Genomic DNA, 20389 nt, shown 5'->3' with positions numbered 1-20389 from the left:
TTTTGTTATCAACAGAGCAAGAATTTTACTGTCCTTGCTAGCTTTTTTAAAAACAAATGTTTTTTGCCCTATACAGTTGAAGTCAGAAGTTTACATACACTTTGGTTGGAGTCATTAAAACTCGTTTTTCAACCACTCCACAAATTTCCTGTTAACAAACTATAGTTTTGGCAAGTTGGTTAGGACATCTACTTTGTGCATGACACAAGTAATTTTTCCAACAATTGTTTACAGACAGATTATTTCACTTATAATTCACTGTATCACAATTCCAGTGGGTCAGAAGTTTACATAGACTAAGTTGACTGTGCCTTTAAACAACTTGGAAAATTCCAGATAATGATGTCATGGCTTTAGAAGCTTCTGATAGGCTGATCGACTTCATTTGAGTCAATTGGAGGTGTACCTGTGGATGTATTTCAAGGCCTACCTTCAAACTCAGTGCCTCTTTGCTTGACATCATGGGAAAATCAAAAGAAATCAGCCAAGACCTCAGAAAAAAATTGTAGACCTCCACAAGTCTGGTTCATCCTTGGGAGCAATTTCCAAATGCCTGAAGGTACCACATTTATCTGTACAAACAACAGTACACAAGTATAAACACCATGGGACCACGCAGCCGTCATACCGCTCAGGAAGGAGACATGTTTTATCCCCTAGAGATGAACGTACTTTGGTGCAAAAGTGCAAATCAATCCCAGAACAACAGCAAAGGACCTTGTGAAGATGCTGGAGAAAACAGGTACAAAAGTATCTATATCCAAAGTAAAACGATTCCTATATCGATATAACCTGAAAGGCCGCTCAGCAAGGAAGAAACCACTGCTCCAAAACCGCCATAAAAAAGCCAGACTCCGGTTTGCACCTGCACATGGGGACAAAGATCATACTTTTTGGAGAAATGTCCTTTGGTCTGATGAAACAAAAATATAACTTTTTGGCCATAATGACTATTGTTATGTTTGGAGGAAAACGGGGGAGGCTTGCAATACGAAGAACACCATTCCAACCGTGAAGCACGGGGGTGGCAGCATCATGTTGTGGGGGTGCTTTGCTGCAGGATGGACTGGTGCACTTCACAAAATAGATGGCATCATGTGGCAGGAAAATTTATGTGGATATATTGAAGCAACATCTCAAGACATCAGTCAGGAAGTTGAAGGTTGGTCGCAAATGGGTCTTCCAAATGGACGATGACCCCAAGCATACTTCCAAAGTTGTGGCAAAATGGCTTAAGGACAACAAAGTCAAGGTATTAGAGTGGCCATCACGAAGCCCTGACCTCAATCCTATAGAACATTTGTGGGCAGAACTAAAAAAGCGTGTGCGAGCAAGGAGGCCTACAAACCTGACTCGGTTACACCAGCTCTGTCAGGAGGAATGGGCCAAAATTATTGTGGGAAGCTTGTGGAAGGCTACCCAAATGTTTGATCCAAGTTAAACAATTTAAAGGCAATGCTACCAAATACTAATTGAGTGTATATAAACTTCTGAGCCACTGGGAATGTGATGAAAGAAATAAAAGCTGAAATAAATCATTCTCTCTACTATTATTCTGACATTTCACATTGTTAAAATAATGTGGTGATCCTAACTGACCTAAGGATTAAATGTCAGGAATTGTGAAAACTCAGTTTAAATGTATTTGGCTAAGGTGTATGTAAACTTCCGACTTCATCTGTAAGTGAAATGTTGCCTTATCTTTCTAGCTTTCCTTTTAAACTCTCGTTAGAATGTCCATATTTTTCGACCAATCAGAATTATCTAAAGAATGTGCCATGTCCTTTTCTGTTTCATGGGTTTTGTAGTTCTCATGGTTCAGAATCTCAACTTGGAAGTTCTGTGAAAGAAGAATTCCGTCACATCATGTTTACCTACTTCCTTCCTCCTTGTTTTCAATATACTCTACTGTTTGTCCTCTATTTCCTCTCCTTCAAATCAGAACCACAAGTCAGTGGTGATTTTTGATAAGAGACTTACACTGAGTGTACAAAACATTAGGAACACCTGCTCTTTCCATGACAGACTGACCAGGTGAATCCAGGTGAAAGTTATGATCCCATTTTGATGTCACTTGTTAAATCCACTTCAATCAGTGTAGATGAAGGGGAGGAGACAGGTTAAAGGATTTTTAAGCCTTGATACAATTGAGACATGGGTTGTGTATGTGTGTCATTCAGAGGGTGAATGGGCAGACAAAAGATTTGTGTGATAGGGTGCCAGGCGCACCGGTTTGTGTCAAGAACTGTCTCACTCAACAGTTTCCCATGTGTATCAAGAATGGTCCACCACCCAAAGGACATCCAGCCAACTTGACTCTACCGTGGGAAGCATTGGTGTCAACATGGGCCAGCATCCCTGTGGAACGCTTTCGACACCTTGTAGTGTCAACGCCGCAACGAATTGAGGCCGTTCTGAGGGTAAAAGGGGGGATTGCAACTCAAGATGTTTCTAATGTTTGGTATACTCTCTCTCTCTCTCTCTCTGTGTGTGTGTGTGTGTGTGTGTGTGTGTGTGTGTGTGTGTGTGTGTGTGTGTGTGTGTGTGTGTGTGAGCAAAGGGGGTGAAACTCAGTATTAGGAAGATGTTCCTAATGTTTTGTACACTCAGTGTACATTTTCTATGTCCATTCTGATTAATCAAGCAATCATATTTTAGAGAAGGTTGGCAGGAGAAAAGATAAATGGTTGAAGTTAAAATGTTTATGACTGTCTAGTCCCAGTTTGACTTGAAAGCACTGGAATATTTTTGTAGTTCTGTTTGTAGTTTTTCTGCCTCTTTAACCTTTTACTGCAGTGGGCTAAATCAGGGTCACAGTGTTTCTTGGTAGTCTTAAACAAATCTACTTTGAAACAAAAGTATACACCTCACACACATGGTTGTGGGCTTAAACAAAAGAAGACACCTGTACCATGTCAGATATACAGTTGAAATGTATTACATTTTGAGTTTGAATCCCAAAATTACACTTTATGTACATCACAGAAGACTGAACTATAACAAAACCGTTTCAGCGTTTGAAAAGTCATGCTTATTAATTATGAAAAATATGAATAACATTGGACCCATGAGGCCACTAGAGGTGCGTTGGTCATTCGACTGCAGGAAAGGCTTTTTAATACTCTTAGAAGAGAATCTCAAATGTTAGTTTCTGTCACATGACCAAACTTATGGATTTTTAAATGTTATTTTATATCCCGTTGATTCCTTGTGCCATAATGCCCCCTCTCTGTGTAGAGCCCCCACCACTGATGTGGTATTATTGCCATTTGTCCCTATATAGATATTTCTTCTATTGTTTTGATTCTTTTGTATCAATAAATGTTTGTTTCATAAAGTCTTACATGCAGTCTACAGTTATATATAAACAGAAGTCACTCTGAGAACCCACTGGTGTTGTTTTACCTACTAATAACATCTGAAAGTCAAGTCATACTGCCACCTGGGTCTGTCTGTGCTGTTTTGGCAGGAGAAATACATAGAAGTTGGCAAGAGCACACTAATAATTGATCTGGGACTAGTGTCAGTATGGTTTGACCTTCAGAGATTCTTTAGTATATCTGAGATTGCCAGCAACTCTGGGATACCCTGTACAGCACACCGTGTCCTAACCACTAGGCTGAACATGTTGTAGACAAGAGCACAACCAGGAATGATGTGTGGCAGAAAGACTGGCTTAGACCCCAACTGACTGGGGAGCAACAGAACAGACTTCTTAGCAACCAACGAGGATCATGAGATCTCCCCCCTTCTCTTTATTCCTGTCAACAACCTCTATGGTCAACCGCTCTCGCTCTCTTCCCGTCAACAACCTCTAGTCTAGTGAGTCTATGGCCAGGAGGAATAATCCCCTCTTTGTATGCTTGTGGAATTCACCCTCCATAATACAAGACTCAATTAGGGAGAGTACAAGGGAAAGGGAGAAACTTTGTTACCTTGGCAAAGCCTCCTTTCAGACCAAGCTGAATGTCCAACCCTGTGGCACAACACTCAGAGACTTCGGGCACTTCAGCCTAATAGATAGATGTACATCATCATGTGTAATGGTTCTTAACCCCATACTGGGTCCTTGGGTACAACATTTTTCCTGTTATCTCAATCTTTGAGTTCCCATTCAGTTTCCATTGGTAGACTTACATAACTTCCTTGCTCTCTCTCTGCTGTGGGTGCATGATGGGCATCTTGCTAGCGGTCACTCATATGGCGAGGGGCTGAAGTTCATTGGTTCAACTCTAATTTCTATTGGGCTGGCCCACGTGGGGGGAAATGTAGGGAAAATGGAGCAGGACAGCTTCCAGAAAACAGTTGCTTTCAAACTAGGGATTTAGTGGCTAATTGAGGTAAGACAGTAATTCTGTTTTACCTCATAGATTATGCATGTATGAACTACACATTGACACATCCAGCTTAGTAGTCGCCAAAGTTCCGGAGCATGTCTTTAAAGCTCAGTTGTAAACATGTTTGGTATGAAAGACAAATAAGCCTCAGAGCACAGCAACCATACTTTCTACAGCATAGTAGTAAATAACAGGGCTAGATTTGGCAGCTGTGCCAGGTTTCCTAGTTGGAAGTGATTCCCACAATGAAACTTTATTTAAATTTCCCAGAGCGGAGCTGGGGTAGAACTGGGTGGTCTTCTCCCTGCCTATAAAGAGAATTATGCATATGATCTTTTGACCTGTCTGGGTCTGGAGGGGCCGGTCTTGGTCCTGTTCAGTAGGCCCAAAACGTGAGAAAACATTTTGATACAGAGGCTGTTGTAGGCCTACCTGACTAATGAAAAAGCATGTGTTTGTTTTTTATTTCAAAATGTTTTCTCCAGTTTGTGGTTACAGAAATGGTCTGACCCTGGACATACACTGTTCATATGATTGCAGCATCGGTTGAAGTTCACCGTCTGCACCATGTGGATCCTAGTGACTTGCAATCTCAATGTCAGTATGTACACTGTATGTATCACTCTACACTCACGCATGCACGCACACACACATTTCATTCATTGATGATTCATCATTAATTTAATTCATATATCATGCATTTATTTTACATCGGCTCTTACAAGTCAAGACTCAGAAATGGTGTGATTAGAACCAATACAGTGTGATTTAAAACAGACTAGTGTAGATGTATAAACTTGGATTAAGTTTTAATCCTGAGGAGTATTTTCCTGCAGGCCTCTATCTCCAGCTGAACACATTCCTCTTCCCTGTCAGAGGCACCAGTTGTGGAAGGACAAGGCCTGGAAATGTTTCCCAAATCGTTCCACAAGGTCAAGTTCTCACACTGGTGCTTGGGGTTGGATTTTGGAACACAGTTATAAGGAAAGTCATGTTTTAAAAGTAAGAGTTGGTGAGAAAAATTGGCTGAGTTGCCTGTGTGAGGTATATATTGCTGCAAATTTGGGGTTATTGTTTGCAAGAACATGAAGAATCAAACTCGCGAACCCTCTAGCCACCAAGGCGACAATGCTCCACAGTCTAAACGATCAAAGAGGTCATCATAGCCAGCCTACCAAAGGCAGATTTGTTACAACACATCACAAAACCCTCATTGCACTGTTTCTCAGTCATGTCTTGTTTTGAAAGTGGAGAGGAAGTGGAAAGGTGGTATTTACCACATATACAACTGGGGAAAATCCACTTCAACGCCCCCCCAACTGGTAATTACGAGTGAGGAACTCGTCTATCATCCCTGAGCTCCGACTTTTCCCACATGCTGACCTCTGACGTCACCTACTAAGGAAATTACCTCCATAACAACATTTTCGGCAGTTAAATGTGACAATATTTATTATAAAAAGCAGTCTATTAAAATTGTTTTTGAACACTATAATTTGTTTACAAGCATGATAGCTGTACTTTTAGTTAATGGTTGATGCAGCTTGTTGACCATTAGCCAACCAGCGTTTCTCAACGAGTTCAGAGCACTTGAATGCATCCAAACGGAATTTACAACTTCACAACTGGTAATTACCACCTTCCCACTCTGTCATCGATAGGTGTTACTGTAGCTCCCCGACTCTGCTTTTCCTCAGCGGTCAGTCAAAGTCCACACCTCCTCTTTAACCCTTCAGTTAGTCCTGGCTGACTTTTGTTGAACTTTGACCTTTATGTCAGGGAAGGATGACAGAGAGGGAGGGAAAATGTCACTTCTTGTGACCAGATGTTTGCAGTCTCTATAATCCTGTGGGATAATTCAATCTTAAAGTAACTTTACTTTGACAACATTTTCTGTACTGAGGATAAATTGACTAGAGTGTGAGGAATGTAAAGAGACACTGTCATTAATGTAGTGTATTATTAGGATAAACCATATCATCATGTGGTCATGGATGATTGCTGTCCACTGTATGCCCCAGGCCATAATCAAGTCATAACATAACATTTGGAAATCAACTGTTTTACTGAGGTAAATAGCATCAGGCTGTAAAAATGAGCTCATCAGGCTTCAAAGAGCAGAAGCCTAGGGAAGCATCTGTAACATGAACTAGCCAAAACCTCCAAGCCACAGTTGTATCATAGAAATTCACACAGATTTTGAATAGTGAATAGTGCCCCCACTCAACCTCAAAATAACTTGTACCCAGCTAACAACAAACGTTCCCACAACTTTAGGTCATATAACATTTCCATAGGAATGCTCCTGTTATGTGCAAGGAATGTTTCCAAGAGACCCTTCCCTTAATGTCAAATAGAATTTACCCAGAATGTAGTTACCATGTTCTCCGAATTTAAGATATTAATGTTCAAGACACATTTCATGGGAACGTTGCAAGAACATTCATGCGTCCAGTTTTCCGTGGATTAGGAGAAAATTCCATCAACGTCCCACCAAACGTACACAGAACATGGTTGTCTAATGTTGATGGGGCATGTTAACCTGTTTTAATGATCATTTACATAAGTGCCTAGGGAGGAGGGGTTAGGGTTTCTTCTGACTGGGTGTAAAAGTACTGGCCCAATAAGCACATCCCTGAGAGATATCCCTTATTGGGACAGTGGTTAGGGCATTGGGCTGTCACGGATTCCCCCGGTACTACTGCTCATTCCGTTCACCAGCTCCAGAGGTCTACGTCACGGCCTTCTAGGCGTCACTGAACTGGATCGTTACCACCAACCCCGAATTGTCTTGTCTCATTACGCACACCTGGTTCCCATTCCCCCTGATTAGTATGTGTTAATATGTGCCCTCTGTTCCACATTGTCCTTGTTGATTACTGTTCCATGTCCGTGGGTCTTGTGAGTACCTGTGCTCTGTTGTATCGGCTTTCGTGTTAGTGTGCACTTGTTATTATGGGTCTTGTCCCGTGTGTTTATTAGAGGTTCACACCTCGCTCTTTGTTTGGGTTATAGCCCTGTGTATGTATGTATGTGTATATATATATATATATATATATATATATATATATATATACGCGTGTTTGTCCCCGTCATGTTCATGAAGTACTCTATTTTGGGTAGAGAAATAAAAAAACGATTTCGTATTCCTGTGCCTGTCTCATTATACGTGACATAGGCATTGGTGCAGGTGGCCTGGGTTCTACAATACATGTTCATGTCATTATTTGGCAACAGTTAAGACACACCTATCTGATCTAATTCAATTGAGTTTGTCAATGACACTTTTGTTCTACTTTCTAAACTCTAAACTCCCTTTTTCAGGACCCTGTCTTTCAAAGATGATTATTAAAAATCCAAATAACTTCACAGATCTTCATTGTAAAGGGTTTAAACACTGTTTCCCATGCTTATTCAATGAACCATCAACAATTATTGAACATGCACCTGTGGAACGGTCGTTAAGACACTAACAGCTTACAGACGGTAGGTAATTAAGGTCACAGTTATGAAAACTTAGGACACTAACGAGGCCTTTCTACTGACTGAAAAACATCAAAATAAAGATAGCCCAGGGTCCCTGCTCATCTTCATGCTGATTACAAATGGAGCTGGAAGAAATGGCAGCAGTTTTACAGGCGCCCAACCAATTGTGCTATTATGTGTATGTTTTTTTTCGTTATTTGTAACTGTAAGCATTTCACAAGGTCTACACCTGTTGTATTCAGCATTTCACTGTTAGGTCTACACCTGTTGTATTCGGTGCACATGACAAACTTTGATTTGATTTGCAAGGAGGCATGAGGTCTGCAGATGTGGCCAGCGCAATAAATTGCAATGTCTGTACTGTGAGGCGTCTAAGACAGCGCTACAGGGAGACAGGACGTACAGCTGATCGTCCTCGCAGTGGCAGACAAGTGTAACAACACCTGCACAGGATCGGTACATCCGAACATCACACCTGTGGGACAGGTACAGCAACAACTGCCAGAGTTACACCAGGAACGCACAATCCCTCCATCAGTGCTCAGACTGTCCGCAATAGGCTGAGAGTGTCACAACGTCTACGGAAGGTGGCGCCTCTCCCCGTTCGGGCAGCGCTCAGCGGTCGTCGTCGCCGGTCTACTAGCTGCCACCGATCTCCTTTTCATTTTAATTTGGTGATGTCTGTTTTGAGTTAGTTTGTTAGTGGGGGTATTTAGTCTGTCTGTTTAGGTTTAGGGTTGTGCGGGATTATTTTGTGTCTATTATCATCAGGTTGGGGATTGTTTTTTCTCTGCCTTTCATTCCTTTTGGTATACGGGTTTCCTGGGCTGTGTCCCGACTCGGGGTTGGGTGTTTTTGCCTATTGTTGGATTCCTTGTTCCCTGCCTTGTGTTCGGCATTTTGGACTGGTGTCTATTAAACGTGTTTTCACGTACCTTGGTCTCCTGCGCCTGACTTCACCCCTCCTGCATTTATAGAGTTCCTGACAGAGAGGCTGGACTGAGGGCTTGTAGGCCTGTTGTAAGGCAGGTCCTCACCAGACATCACCGGCAACAACGTCGCCTATGGGCACAATACCACCGTCGCTGGACCAGACAGGACTGGCAAAAAGTGCTCTTCACTGACAAGTCACAGTTTTGTCTCACCCCTGGTGATGGTCAGAATCGCGTTTATTGTCAAAGGAATGAGCGTTACACCGAGGCCTGTACTCTGGAGTGGGATCGATTTGGAGGTGGAGGGTCCATCATGGTCTGGGGCAGTGTGTCACAGCATCATCGGACTGAGCTTGTTGTCATTGCAGGCAATCTCAACGCTGTGCGTTACAGGGAAGACATCCTCCTCCCTCATGTGGTACCCTTCCTGCAGGCTCATCCTGAAATGACCCTCCAGCATGACAATGCCACCAGCCATACTGCTCGTTCTGTACGTGATTTCCTGCATGACAGGAATGTCAGTGTTCTGCCATGGCCAGCGAAAAGCCTGTATCTCAATCCCATTGAGCACATCTGGGACCTGTTGGATCGGAGGGTGAGGGCTAGGGCCATTCCCCCCAGAAATGTCCTGGAACTTGCAGGTGCCTTGGTGGAAGAGTGGGGTAACATCTCACAGCAAGAACTGGAAAATCTGGTGCAGTCCATGAGGAGGAGATGCTCAGCAGTACTTAATGCAGCTGGTGGCCACACCAGATACTGACTTACTTTTTGGTGACCCCCCTTGTTCAGGGACACATTATTCCGTTTCTGTTAGTCACATGTCTGTGGAACTTGTTCAGTTTGTCTCAGTTGTTGAAACTTGTTTTGTTCATACAAATATTTACTCATGTTACGTTTGCTGAGAATAAACGCAGTTGACAGTGAGAGGATGTTTCTTTTTTTGCTGAGTATATCTGTGGTGTTGTTTAAAAAATACGATAGAGTTCTCTTTGAGATGCTCAGATATATAGAATTGATAAATACTGATAATTTATGAGATTGTGGGCAAATCCTACAGATTCCCATCTTTCAATGAGAAACATATTTTAATTAGATCAGATAGGTGTGTTGTATCTATTGTCAAATAATGACATTAGAATATTTTGCTAAGATTGTCAGAGTAAGATGATTCCCCTAGCGATCTCAAACCCAGACCACCGAGGAGCGTCCCCACCGCTGTCCAAATAAGGGATATCTCTAGGACGTGCTTATTTGGTCACTGTTGTTCAGGAATTTTCCAAAGATTATCTATTATATTGACAAGATAGTCAAGTGACCACTCTAACAATGGAAATACAGTGTCACGCCCTGACCTGAGAGCGCCTTTTTATGTCTCTATTTAGGTTTGGTCAGGGTGTGATTTGGGTGGGCATTCTATGTTCGTGTTTCTATGTTTGGGATTTCTTTGTTTCGGCCGGGTATGACTCTCAATCAGGAACAGCTGTATATCGTTGTTGCTGATTGGGAGTCATACTTAGGCAGCCTGTTTTTCCTTTGGGTTTTGTGGGTAGATGTTTTCCGTATAGCTACTTTGCCTTATGGAACTGTGTAGTCGTTGTTTTGTTTATTTTGTAAGTGTTCACTTTTCTCAATATTAAAAAAGATGAGCATTCATATTCCCGCTGCGTTTTGGTCCTGTGTTCACGACGACCGTTACATACAGCTCCTCAAAGATGGAAGGCAGACGGGAGGAGACGAGATCAGGGGACAGTTTTAGCCAATTAGAGGGAAGATAAGCATGTGAACTCAGTCATGGCTAGAAGGGATACAACTAATTTTAAGTTGATGTCAAAAGTTGTTGTTTTTTATTTGTTTTGTTTTTTGCTAACCCTAAACGTAACCCTTTTCCTAACCATAACCTAATTCTCCTAACATGCTCACTGAGGTATAAAAGAACTGGAGACTGTGTCCAAGATAACTGACTGTTGTTTTCAATGTAATCTACTCACGCTGGCATATGCCGATTCATGTGCTGTCTATATCCGTGTAGCATTCGGTTTATACAGCTGCTCCAGGAACACCCTCTTGTTCCGCTTATCAGGCATCCAGGTAGGGTTGATCTTGTTCCATATCACGAAGGCATTGTATAAGGACATATCAATGATGTTATGGAAGATGACCAGGGGCCAGCGGAAAGTCATCCTCCTGCAGCTGTAAGTTCCAATCACCTTGTCCAGGTTGTTCACGCCTCCTTTGTTGTGGTTGTAGTCCAGGATGATGGCTGGCTTCCTGTCCTCACAATCACTGATCTCAGCCGTTTTGTGCAGTCTGCTCAGGAGGACCACATTCTCGTTCCTCTTTGGGAGGTAAGAAACTAGAGTGGTGGTGGGGGTGAAGGCAAACTTTGATGAGAAGGCCTTTCTCCCCCTTGTTGCGAGGAGTGCAGGGGGGAGCTCAGGCTTGTTCTTTCTAACTGTGCCAACTATGGTGATCTTTCTCTTCAGGAGCTGCTGGCTGAGTTCACAAGAGGTGAAGAAATTGTCACACGTGACATTGTGCCCCCTCAGTCCATCTGTCACATCAAGCACAACCCGCGTCCCCTGGTTCTTCTCCAGTCCTCCACTGGTCAGCTTCCCTGTGTAGACTTGCATCTTCCAAGCATAGCTGGACTGTGCGTCACTGGTCACCCATATCTTGATGCCATACTTTGCTGGCTTTCTGGGCATATACTTCCAGAAAGGACAGCGACCTTTTGACAAAAGAGATTACTATCAGTAATTAGTATCAGTGTCACAGAAAACAATCACATAAATCAATGATATTACAGCAATACATAATAAAATGAACAGTGAAAATCACTTCCATTACAGATATTAATTATTTTTTTTACCTCTGAATGGAACCAGTTGCTCATCCACTGTTACTTCAGGCCCAGGGTTGTAGAGGTATGGCCTCATCCACTGTTACTTCAGGCCCAGGGTTGTAGAGGTATGGCCTCATCCACTGTTACTCCAGGCCCAGGGTTGTAGAGGTATGGCCTCATCCACTGTTACTTCAGGCCCAGGGTTGTAGAGGTATGGCCTCATCCACTGTTACTTCAGGCCCAGGGTTGTAGAGGTATGGCCTCATCCACTGTTACTTCAGGCCCAGGGTTGTAGAGGTATGGCCTCATCCACTGTTACTTCAGGCCCAGGGTTGTAGAGGTATGGCCTCATCCACTGTTACTTCAGGCCCAGGGTTGTAGAGGTATGGCCTCATCCACTGTTACTTCAGGCCCAGGGTTGTAGAGGTATGGCCTCATCCACTGTTACTTCAGGCCCAGGGTTGTAGAGGTATGGCCTCATCCACTGTTACTTCAGGCCCAGGGTTGTAGAGGTATGGCCTCATCCACTGTTACTTCAGGCCCAGGGTTGTAGAGGTATGGCCTCATCCACTGTTACTTCAGGCCCAGGGTTGTGGAGGTATGGCCTCATCCACTGTTACTTCAGGCCCAGGGTTGTAGAGGTATGGCAGATGCTCCACCCATTTCTCCCAGACCTCTCTTATGGCCGCCAGTTTGTCTCTCACACATCTTGCAGGTCTTGAATCAGTTATCAAATCGTAACATTCTTGAGAATGTGTGCATCCCAGAGACTACATGTAGCCTCGCCTCGGGACCTATATACACCCGCTAAAATTAGCAGCCCTGTGTAGGCACGCAGGCCAATCTCATCCATCCTTTTCCAGTTGTCTCCATATTTACGGAAACCCTCCAAATTTGTAATCTCCAGGATGTTTCACTTTTTCAAATGTTGGGGTCACTCTAGGAAAAGTAATCCAATTTCAAGGTGAAAAAGTATCATTTAGGGGGTTTTCTCTGCTGTTAAACATAATGGCGGTCATTTTTGACCCTTAAGACAACACAATTAACAAGGGTTAATCAGCTTCTTGATATACCACACCTGTCAGGTGGATGTATTATCTTGGCCAAGGAGAAATGCTCACTAACAGGGATGTAAACAAATTTCTGCACAAAATTGGAGAGAAATAAGCTTTTTGTGCATATGGAACATTTCTGGGATCTTTTATTTGGAACATGGAACTTTACATGTGCGTTTATATATTTTTTCAGTATAGTTCTGTTCTTGAGCTCTTCTTGTTTATTAATGTTCTGTACTATTTTGTTTGTTTTGTGTGGACCCCGTGAACAGTAGTTGCTGCTTTCGCAACAGCTAATGGGGATCCTAATAAAATACCAAATACTAAAACCCAATTGAATACTTATGGGAGATACTGGAGCGGCGCCTGAAACAGCATTTTGCACCACCATCAACAAAACACCAAATTATGGAATTTTTGGAGGAAGAATGTTCCAGACGCTTGCAGAATCAATGCTAAAGAGCATTTAAGCTGTTCTGGCTCGTGGTGGCCCAACATTCTGTTAATACACTTTATGTTGGTGTTTCCTTTATTTTGGCAGTTACCTGTATCTCCGGCATAAACCTAATTTCATCAACTCATTTGTTCACATGATTATACTTCCTGAACTGGAAATTAATCTAAGATTTGTGACTGGCTCAAAACGGGAATAATCTGGCCCTAGACAGAGGTAATCCCTTTTGTCAAATCGATGGTCACCACCTTTCAAAGTGTGTTGCATTATGGTTATAAGAATTGTCAGACTTACATGCTGACTGCATGAACTTAACAAAAATCATGTGATTAAAGGTCATGCAGGTTTTGATGTTCACCTTTATGTTGTTGTTTCTCACCAACTGCACCATGCAGCCATCACCTTCATTGTGGCAGACACTATTTGTCATCAATCATTATGGTATTTTTGTTTGACCCAAGCGGACGTGGCCAAAGACATGGCTGAAATAGGAACCAACTTTGTTGTGATTCTAAAGCAACAGGGGATACAAATGAAAGGGATATTTGAAACCTCTCTCTAACCAATTAATTGTACACATGTTTTCAGTTTGACTGTGTGATATGGGGGTAGAGAAAAGTTTATTTTAAAAATAATTTATACATAAAAGCTATGTTGGCACTGCCATGTTGATCTGAGCCTTGCTGTTGGAAAACCACTACAGTGTCCGACTTTTGGCTGTCGCAGATGTACCTCCCCCGACTTCATTCGCCGACTTTCATCTATTGTCGGCTTCGTTTCTAGTTGACTTCGCTAGGCTTACCGCTCGAACACACCAATTATTATTGGGTTAATGACACATAACACTGTTCCCTGTGTTTGACCAAGCCTATAGAATGCTCCTGTGGTTGTTGGATTAGGGCTGCATTACAGAATGTGTGATTCATGAGTGGAAATTTGTTTTGGTCAAACACTATGATTCTTTGTAGAGAAACTGAGGTTTCTATCATTTAGCTACTGTGGTTGTGGTGAGTACAGACTATACAGTATTATCGCAGTTTCTAAACCCAGAGGCCCAACATCGCAAGACTTCCGGGGATGCTTGCCAAGCAGACTGGTAGTCAATGGGCGCATTTGAGCAGATCACTTTTGTGAAGTCGCTGACCAACGCCTTTCAAAGTGTGTTGCATTATGGGGACAAAAACTGTCCCACTTGCGCCTACATGTCAACTGCATGAACTTTACATAAATCATGTGATCAAAGGTCATGACGTTTTGACTGCAGTCAATTGTATGTGTTCTGCAGTTGCTCTTCACCGATTTCATCCTGCAACCATTGTGGGAAGCTCTATTTTGAACCAATCATTAGGGTGTTTTTGTTTGACCGACATGAACATGACCATTTGATTTCAGTTTGTGAGTGTGATATGGGGTTGGAGGCATGTTTATATATAAAAAAAAGACTTTTATAAACAATGAATCACTGCCATGTTGATCTGAGCCTTGCTGTTGGAAAACCACTTTAGTGTCCAACTTATGCTGTCGCAGACTTCGACTTTCATCTAGTCGGTTGCTTCAGCCTTACCACTCAAAAGAGCCCAGAAGCTTCTATAAACACAAAGTCATAAAAACAGCCCATTTCTACAACTTTTCTCCTCAAATGTTATTTTAAATCTAGCCCTAACCTTAACCTTAACCACACGGCTAACCCTATGCCTAAACCTAAACTTCAATTAAGACCATAAAGCAAATTTATGTAGCCAATTTTGACTGTGGCTGTGGATCTGATTTTGGGGATATGGAAGCAAGTGGAAACCAAGCAGACTCAGCAGACCAGACTGGGGTTTGGGGTTTAAGAAGTCAAGAAGTGAAGTGAAAAGTTCTTCCTTAGTTATTAATTTTCTCAAAATCTAAAGGCACAACCTAGATTTGAGACAATGTCTTAAGTAGCTGAACATGTTATTACTCCAACCTCGTGAAAGTAACAAACTGACACATTTTCATCAAAAACGACTTTATATTGAAGGATTTCCTTTGATTTGACGGCCTGCCCAGTTCGGCATGAGACGACCGTTAGACCCAATGATGTGTTTCTGCGCATTACATTTATTCAGCGCGTTCGAGTGGATCACTTTTGAAGATGGTCACCGCCTTTCGAAGTGTGCATTATGGGGATAAAAATTGTTCGACTTGCGCCTGCCTACATGTCGACTGTATGAACATTACAAAAATCTTGTGATCAAAGGTCATGAAGTTTTGACTGCAAGTTGCTGCAGTTGCTCTTCACCAACTTCCTCCTGTAGCCATTGCCTGCATGCGGGAGGCTCTATTGTCAACCAATCATTAGGGTGTTTTTGTTTGACACACAAGAACCTGACCAAAGATGTGACTGAAACATGAACCAACTTGTTGCAATTCACATGTAGAGTGGATATGTACAAATGAATGTGATATTTGAGGCTCTGTCTCTCACCAATTGATTGTACAATGTACACACATACACTTGAGTGTACAAAGCATTAGGAACACCTGCTCTTTCCATGACATAGACTGACCAGGTGAATCCAGGTGAAAGCTATGATCCCTTATTGATGTCACTTGTTAAATCCACTTCAATCAGTGTAGATGAAGGGGAGGAATAAGTATTTTTAAGCCTTGAGACAATTGAGACACGGATTGTGTTTGTGTGCTATTCAGAGGGTGAATGGGCAAGACAAAATATTTAAGTGCCTTTGAATTGGGTATGGCAGTAGGTGTTAGGTGCACCAGTTTGAGGGTGTCAAGAACTGCAACGCTGTTGGGTTTTTCACACCTATTAGTTTTACGTGTGTATCAAGAATGGTCCACCACCCAAAGGACATCCAGCCAACTTGACATAACTGTGGGACGAGTTGGAGTCAACATGGGCCAGCATCCCTGTGGAAAGCTTTCAACACTTTATAGAGTCCAAGTCTCGGCGAATTGAGGCTGTTCTGAGGGCAAAAGAGGGTGCAACTCAATATTAGGAAGGCTTACTGATGTTTTAAACACTCAGTGTATTTTTTCAGTTTGTGAGTGTGTGAGGGTTAAAGATGTGTTTATTTTGACATTATAAAGTACAAATGTAATAAACAATGGCATGTTGCACTGAGCCTTGCTGTTGGAAAACCACATCAGTGTCCGACTTTCGGCTGTCGCAAATGCACTTCACCTACTTCCCTCTTCAACTTTCGTCTACAGTCAGTTGCTTTCGCCTTACCACTCAAACCAGCCCATTGGCTTATCTAGCCAATGGTGCCATGACATCACCTACAAACGTGATCGGGGATTTCTATTGGAGAAGCAGTTTCCACATAATTCATACCAAACCATATTTAGTTTTGTCAAGCCTTATCAGTTGGCTATCATATTTGGCACAGTCTACTACTACTGGTATAGTCGTATAGTCCAAGTGTAGGTTAGTAGGGCTCAGAAAAAAATATCTGACCTGGAAAAACTTTTGGCCTTTGTTATAGTTTACTGCAACTACAGGGTACAGTAAGGTACAGTTATAAATGTCAGATCAAATGGTCAGGAAAAACTCCTCACTCCAGTTTCTGTTTCTCAAAGAATCCACAGCTCTTGAGCGATGATTCCCATGTCAGCCACAAGGGGGTGTTTGAGTGTAGAAGACAGGTGGACTACGGAAGAACTGGTGGACTGATTTGTTTTGCTGTTAGATGGATAGAGAGAGTGAGAGAGAAAGGGAGGGCACCCATTCATCTTTTCCAGTTCTATGTCAGTTTTATTGATACAATCTTAGACATTAGTGTTAACTTTTCCCAAAATGCCTGATGGGGATTTAATTATGATGGTGATTTAGAGAGTCAAAGCATCAGGGCCTGCTCTAGCCTTTTGGGGGCCCTAGGTGAGATAGGGTTGGGGGGCCCTCCACCAAGTGGGCCAATTTTTTTAGTGTACGTTTGAAGTAAATTTCCTGCAATTATACACATTTTGCCATGAGAAAATCTAGCAGTTTAAAGCAAATTGTCTGCAATTCTACACATTTTGCCATGACTTATGCCATGTTAGTGATATCTTAGGCTGGAGCTGCCCCTGCAAACCATCTACAGATATAAATGATTTTTGACAAAATGTCATATCCAAACTCTTACAGCTGCATGCTAAACTTTTTACAAATTATTAAACAAAAAAAAAAGTGAATAATGTTATAACTGTATTATACCCACAGCAATGTCTTTCTCTTGTTTCCTTTCAGAAGAAATTGCATGAATAATTTGTGTGTAACGTCAACAGGAGTTCAGATATCCTGACTTAATACTAGTCACAGCATTATCTGACTCAGTTGGTAGAGCATGGCGCTTAAAAAGCCAGGATTGTGAGTTCAATTCCCACAGGGATTAGTACAAAAAAATTATGAACTCACTATTGTAAATCGCTCTGGATAAGAGTGTGCTAAAATAACAGAAGTGAGTTTGTGTTCTCACAGTAGGCAATACACTTACATTACCCAACAAAATAGACAGAAAATCTACAATTTCCATAATATCTAACCAAAGTGTAACCAAAGGTGTGATCAGTGAAGACAACAGAAGACTACAATCATTCATGCAAAAAAGCATGTTATTTTTCAGATATAATTGTAACATAGGTTTACTGTCTGTAATCGAATGTACGGTTAAATATAACAAATTAAATGAATGAAAATAAAACATTTAGCCATAAATACTCATCCACATCACAGTGAATGTCCTCAATATTCATGCACGGTGGGAAACCTTTTGGCATTGCAAATCCAAGCTTGACATTGGTCTGCATTGATGTCGTCGAATGCCTCACCCATGGCCAGGAGGAGGGCGGAGATGGCACGCTCATGGAGATGGTGGTCGTACAACTTCTACCTCCATGCTGAAAAAATGACTGATAAGATGGTTGCTGCTGTCAGGGGGAGGTTAGATTTATTAAAATGTTGTTGCCAGGGAAACTCACGCAAGGAGGACTGGGAGAGGCTATATGAGTTACAAGATGTCTTAGACATTTTGCAGAACCTGGGGAGAGCTATCATATACTGTTATACTGTACCAACTTCTGCCTACAATTGTATTACTAAAGGAGAATTTTAATACTTAAACAAAGAGTCTGTGTTTCCTTTCCATTACTAATGTATGTTTGATAATTATATAGACCTGATCATTTGTTGAAGAAATTGACCAACAGGGTCACGAATCGGGGATGGGCCCGAAACCATGCCTGAACCACCTCTGCACGGTGGAATCTGACATTGTCCCACTCAATGACCTAGGTGATCTTTTCACCTTAGCAGGTCTGCTCAATTTAATTGAGAAACACAAGGAGGTGTTCAGTGTTGTATGATCCAAGTAATGGCCTACGTCCTACCACACCATCTTTAGAGATCGCTGCGCCCATGGAGATGTTTCCCCCACGTTGTCCAGGCACTTGGACGGTCACCCGTTGGCCGATGAGTTTTGGCCAGTTTGAAGCCCGCTTCATCAACAAAGATATACTTGTGATGGTTTACAGCAGCATCAATCACCATCACCCTCTAAAAATATATTTTAGTTAGTTATTTTTTAATTATAGTTCCAATATAATATTGTGAAGTAGCATGTGCATTAAATAGTAACAGTAATACAGTATATAGTTCTGTACCTGAACATACTCAGCCAGCAGTTATTTCACCCGGTCGTTGTGTCTCTCAAAAGGAACCAGGTAAATGTGTTTCATAGATACCTGGTGCCTCTTCAAAAGGCGGGAGATTGTTGGTAGACTTATGGATGCCACATTGGCAAAGGTGTCATCGTTCTTCTCAGTGGCCTGCTTTATTTCGGACAGCCGTATGTCACTCCTGGCCACACCATTTCCACCACTGTCCACTCCTGCTGGTCGTTCAGCACACGGCCACCATGGGGTCTTCTGTCAATTCTGTGGGTAGAACACAGTTTACTGTAAATAGATCATACTGTAAAATGTTTTGTGAATTGACATGCATTAAAATATGTAATTTACTATAAATGTAATGGTAAAGCATAGTGCATATCCTGCAGACTTACCGGTTTTCTTGGCAAAATGGTCTCATGATTGAATTGACAGTTGATCTTTTCAGATTGGGGTGAACTAACCTGACAGCCTCTGCCATGGTAAGGTCTCTGTTTACCACATGGTCAATGATGATGGCCTGGACTTCATTAGGCAACTGTTCCCTACTGTCTGCCTCCATCTCTATGATGTCCACCACTTTCACAGGGACCATGTCCACCTCTTTGATAGGGCCCATGCCCACCTCTGACGGGCTCCTTGTCTACGAGCTCTTTGATTTCTTCCTCTCCTTTGCTGTCTATCCTGCTCCATGTTGAAATAAATTGCAAGTTTTCACACACCCTTTTATATGGTGACCAACTGTGGTTACCACTATCTGAAATCAATTAGCAATAACCAGTAGTCATTATGTATGGTTATCATGTATCATACACGTAATTTTGATGTTTATACTTTACAAACACACATTTTATTTCTGTAGTTCTCAAAATCCATATATAGTAGACAAACCAGTTTAAAATCTTTAGGTTTACCAAATGGTTAAGTGGTTAACCATAAAGCGCAGTTGGATTAAGTGATGGTCAAATGTATTTAAACAAATGAGAAGAGAATCATATGAAAAGTATTGTGAGCATTGCATTGTGAAAGGCAATTACTTTATATGAAAGATATTTATAGATGAAACACTGATTAGGTTTGGTGAAAAAGTTACTGTGTGGTTTTGTGTGTTATTGTCACGTCCTGGCCAGTAAAAGGGGTTATTTGTCATTGTAGTTGGTCAGGGCGTGGCAGGGGGTGTTTGTTTTGTGTGGTTGGGTATTGTGGGTTTAGGTTCTAGTTTTCTTATTTCTATGTTTATCTAGCTTTTCTAGTTCTATGTGAGTTTTGTCAATGACCTCCAATTAGAGGGAGCTGGTTGTTGTTGTCTCTAATTCGAGGCCATATTTAGTTGTGTTTGTTTTCACTGGGTTTTGTGGGTGGTTGTTTCTAGTATCGTCTATGCACCTTACTGGACTGTTTTCGTCGTTTGTTTTGTGTTGATTAAGTGTTTTCTTTAATAAATAAGAGGATGAGCACTTTACCCGCTGCGTTTTGGTCCCCCTTCAACGACGCTCATTACAGAACCACCCACCAAAGAAGGACCAAGCAGCAAGAGAGCTATTTGGAGTCCTGGACATGGGAGGAGATCCTGGATGGTAAAGGACCATGGCACCAGGCTGGGGAGTACCAGCGCCTGAAGGAGGAGCTGGAGGAAGCTAAGAGGGAAC

The 20389-nt window shown here is 42.0% G+C and overlaps 1 protein-coding gene across 1 annotated transcript; it reads right to left on the bottom strand.

Annotated features, from left to right (window-relative positions):
* Nucleotides 1-11187: 11187 nt before the first annotated feature.
* LOC115169197 (piggyBac transposable element-derived protein 4-like) lies at nucleotides 11188-19359 on the bottom strand (the record flags this gene model as incomplete). The annotated part of the gene is made up of 4 exons (XM_029724682.1): nucleotides 19205-19359; nucleotides 18941-19007; nucleotides 11625-11673; nucleotides 11188-11483 (listed from the first exon to the last, which is right to left on the bottom strand). Coding segments are annotated over exons 1-4 (567 nt in total), but the record flags the coding sequence as incomplete, so codon positions are not given.
* Between the last annotated feature and the right edge of the window lie 1030 nt (nucleotides 19360-20389).

This window comes from Salmo trutta, chromosome 31 (assembly GCF_901001165.1).
Source record: "Salmo trutta chromosome 31, fSalTru1.1, whole genome shotgun sequence".
NCBI classification, from domain to species: domain Eukaryota; kingdom Metazoa; phylum Chordata; class Actinopteri; order Salmoniformes; family Salmonidae; genus Salmo; species Salmo trutta.
The sequence above is the reverse complement of the archived record's forward strand: the minus strand, read 5'-3'. Positions and strand labels throughout refer to the sequence as shown.